A 2,920-nucleotide genomic window follows, 5' to 3' on the forward strand; every position below is an offset into this window, starting at 1 on the left:
ATCGATATTTGGTAAAAAATAAAATAAAGCGACAGTAGTGGTACATCTCTGTTTGAGGTTTGTTGTTTTTGGTTGTTTGTAAAGTAAAAGATGTTCTAGAGGAGTAAAGTGTTTATTAGTCCTATTTTTAATTATTTTTAATCAAAGATAATATGGAATTACAAAAGCCAAGTAAAACCAGTTTATTGAAGTTGATGATTTTGCGCGCTTGGCGCGAACGCTGGAATGTAGCCCTCTGGGGAATCAACATTAAACGGGTGAGCAACGAAATAAATTAAGTAGTAATTTCCAAGAGATAAAATATGTGTTTTAATGTTAGATTTTCGAGAAAACAATTGAAATATTTGTTCTTAACATGATTTTGAAATTTCGAGTTCCTAAAAATTTTAACTCAATAACCCAAGTTCCTGGTGATCCCATGTACTTGCTCTTCGAATTACATATCTTCGCTTTACTAAATAGCTCGTTCGAATGTAGGGTCCTCCGTCTTCGCTAGGGCCATTATCAATTGGCGTTGTTTCATGCTGAGTTGCCGTGGTACACGTATTTTGAAGTTAATGATATGATCTCCCGGGCCATCGCGAGTTCTGATTCCCTTACCTTTTAGGGTTATTGTGGTATGACTCTCAGTTCCTGGCTCAAGTTTAACTTCTAGTTCCTCATAAATGCCGCGTATTTTAAAAATTCCTCCCAGCACAGCCTCTGAAATAGTAATATACTTGTCGGAGAGTACATTGTTACCAACACGTTGGAAGATATCACTGGGTTGCACTTGTACACGATAGTTAATACGTTGTTTCGTTTTAGGGTTGTCTACAGGTATAAGTTCACCGTGTTTTACTCCAGCAGGCACTTGAGCTACTATGCGGACAGTCTCCAGAACTATTCCGCGGTTGTCGCAAGTCTCACATTCATTCCGGTTAATGTATCTCTTGCCATGACATTGGTCACAAGGCTGTATACTGGTATATGTAGCTGTCTTCTTCGTTAGTTTTCCAATACCCTGGCATTTTCTACAAAGTTCCGGTTTGCTCCGATTGATTAGTTGTGGCGATTTACCGTTGCATGCTGGACATTTTTTCAGGAAGCGTAAATCAATGTTCTTTTTTAAGCCATGCGCAGCTTCCAAAAATGTAAGCTCCAATCGGGGCTCACCCGTCGTCATTTCGATTAGCTCTTAGATATGCAATATTATAAAATTATAATCTTATCTGTTTTACAGCATTTACCTTCTCGAGTTGTAGGCAGAACAACCTCACCCTTGCGATTGGGAACTGCTGTGCCCATGTTGTTGAATTTGTGAAGAAAGTTTTGTTCATCTTTTACCATGCCAAGTTGATCGTACTCCATACGTTTAGTTTCGTCAGTGAGAATGTGATAGGCATTTGAAATATCTTGAAAGCGTTTAGACTCATAGGGGGGTGAATTTCCTGGAAATTAGAGGTATTTCCATAAAAATTATACTATATTAAATGTTAGTTTAATACTAATTAAGATCGGATAATAAAAATAGGGAAACAGATCTATTGAACAGATCAAGTTGTTGGTTATTACTTAAAAGCAATACGCTTAGCACAACCAAACAAAGATCGAACTTAAGTTGAGAGACACTATGGACATAATTTTTCAAGGTTGCTACCTGCGTCTGGATGAAAGCGTTTTGCAAGTGCATAATAAGCCGCTTTTATTTGTTGCATTGTTGCGTACCGCTTTACACCAAGTATTTTGTAGTAATAATCTCTAGGAAGTTTCTTCTTTTCCTGTGCTTTGCCGACCAATTGTGATTTTTGCTGCTCGTTAAACCGCTGCATTTCACTTTGTCGGTCCGGGTAATAAACGGGTCGCTCCATTTTAAACTGATACGCCACAGTCGCCACTTGCAATTTATTCAATTTATGAAAATTTTGTAGGAGTGAACGTCGTACGAAATTAAAAATGTTCATAGTTTTGCTTCCGGATTGATATGGTGCGGTTTGGAAGTATTACTTGGCGTCGTTTAGAGAATAGCGATAGCGAATTGTAAAATTTCGTAAAAAATATGTTTGGGTTCTTTTTCGAAGCTTCAGTTTCGCTCATTCAGTTGACAAAAAAAAATCTAAATAAATTAAATGTTTTTGTACTGTAGATTTCTAGGAAATGCGTCAGCTTGCTTTGTCAATCGACCTTACCAGGTGGTGTAGTTTCATTCATATATGACACCGAATTGGGTGAATGCTTCCGTCGAATTTGCGCTGAAACATTTTTTTGTTGTTGTTTTATAGGTACTTCCTCGAGGAGTAAGTGGAGATGCCTATAACCTAGCTGATTGTATCCTGCAGCAATCCTTGGTCGGTTCTAATGCGAATCCGGTAAGTTGAATTATTATTACACATACTTACATACATACAGTGGCTCCAAAGAATAAAAGTAAAAGAAAGCAGCATGGGCGTACGCAAAGCATAATTAAGGGAGGTCTGAGATTTTTTGTATGTCAATTTTATTAGAAATGTTAAAATATAGCTATTAAAAATTCATAATAATTTATCTCATTAACTATTCTCTTTTTAACCGACTTCAAAAAAAGTAGGAGGTTATCAAATCATATAAATATTTTTTTATGTATGTTAGTGCATAACTTTGGACCACATTGACGGATTTCGATAATGAGGAGGTCCAATACTAATTTGGCTTAGAACCGATCCGAAGTCAGTTGTTTTTTTTTTTGCTTAAAAATTACTTGTTATTATAACTATTGAGTTGTACCGAGCCTTATAAAGGAATTTATATTGCATTAAGTTTGTTACGAACTTATTGAAGAGTTAAAATACAAATTAATTGCATGCAAATTTTAAAATGCAACTTGTCTTTACACCAAAATCCTAATTTTTTCATTATTTTTATTTAAAAAAAATAGGAGGAGGTTATTATTCGCCGGATTTTG

General features: G+C 35.9%; 2 protein-coding genes across 2 annotated transcripts; one reads left to right on the forward strand and one right to left on the reverse strand.

The window, feature by feature from the left end:
• Nucleotides 1–70: 70 nt before the first annotated feature.
• LOC108377006 (mediator of RNA polymerase II transcription subunit 24-like) lies at nucleotides 71–2,372 on the forward strand. The gene is made up of 2 exons (XM_017633265.1): nucleotides 71–257; nucleotides 2,262–2,372. The coding sequence occupies exons 1-2, from the start codon at nucleotides 153–155 to the stop codon at nucleotides 2,355–2,357; spliced, it is 201 nt and encodes a 66-aa protein (XP_017488754.1). The 5' UTR covers nucleotides 71–152; the 3' UTR covers nucleotides 2,358–2,372.
• On the reverse strand, nucleotides 286–2,042 carry LOC108377005 (protein tumorous imaginal discs, mitochondrial). Its single transcript, XM_017633264.1, has 3 exons — nucleotides 1,640–2,042; nucleotides 1,230–1,430; nucleotides 286–1,176 (listed from the first exon to the last, which is right to left on the reverse strand). The coding sequence occupies exons 1-3, from the start codon at nucleotides 1,941–1,943 to the stop codon at nucleotides 455–457; spliced, it is 1,227 nt and encodes a 408-aa protein (XP_017488753.1). The 5' UTR covers nucleotides 1,944–2,042; the 3' UTR covers nucleotides 286–454.
• Nucleotides 2,373–2,920: the final 548 nt, after the last annotated feature.

The sequence above is a fragment of the Rhagoletis zephyria genome, unplaced genomic scaffold (genome assembly GCF_001687245.7).
Source record: "Rhagoletis zephyria isolate East Lansing unplaced genomic scaffold, Rhagoletis_zephyria_1.1 Rzeph_scaffold_11315, whole genome shotgun sequence".
Lineage (NCBI taxonomy): Eukaryota > Metazoa > Arthropoda > Insecta > Diptera > Tephritidae > Rhagoletis > Rhagoletis zephyria.

What these genes read in the sequence shown, in the direction of transcription:
- LOC108377006 (XM_017633265.1), top strand. Translation starts at nt 153, where the DNA reads ATGGAATTACAAAAGCCAAGTAAAACCAGTTTATTGAAGTTGATGATT. An exon ending in GGGGAATCAACATTAAACGG is followed by an intron (nt 258 to 2,261) that starts GTGAGCAACGAA and finishes GTTGTTTTATAG; the next exon opens with GTACTTCCTCGAGGAGTAAG.
- LOC108377005 (XM_017633264.1), bottom strand. Translation starts at nt 1,943, where the DNA reads ATGAACATTTTTAATTTCGTACGACGTTCACTCCTACAAAATTTTCAT. An exon ending in ACGCTTTCATCCAGACGCAG is followed by an intron (nt 1,431 to 1,639) that starts GTAGCAACCTTG and finishes TCTAATTTCCAG; the next exon opens with GAAATTCACCCCCCTATGAG. An exon ending in TCTGCCTACAACTCGAGAAG is followed by an intron (nt 1,177 to 1,229) that starts GTAAATGCTGTA and finishes TGCATATCTAAG; the next exon opens with AGCTAATCGAAATGACGACG.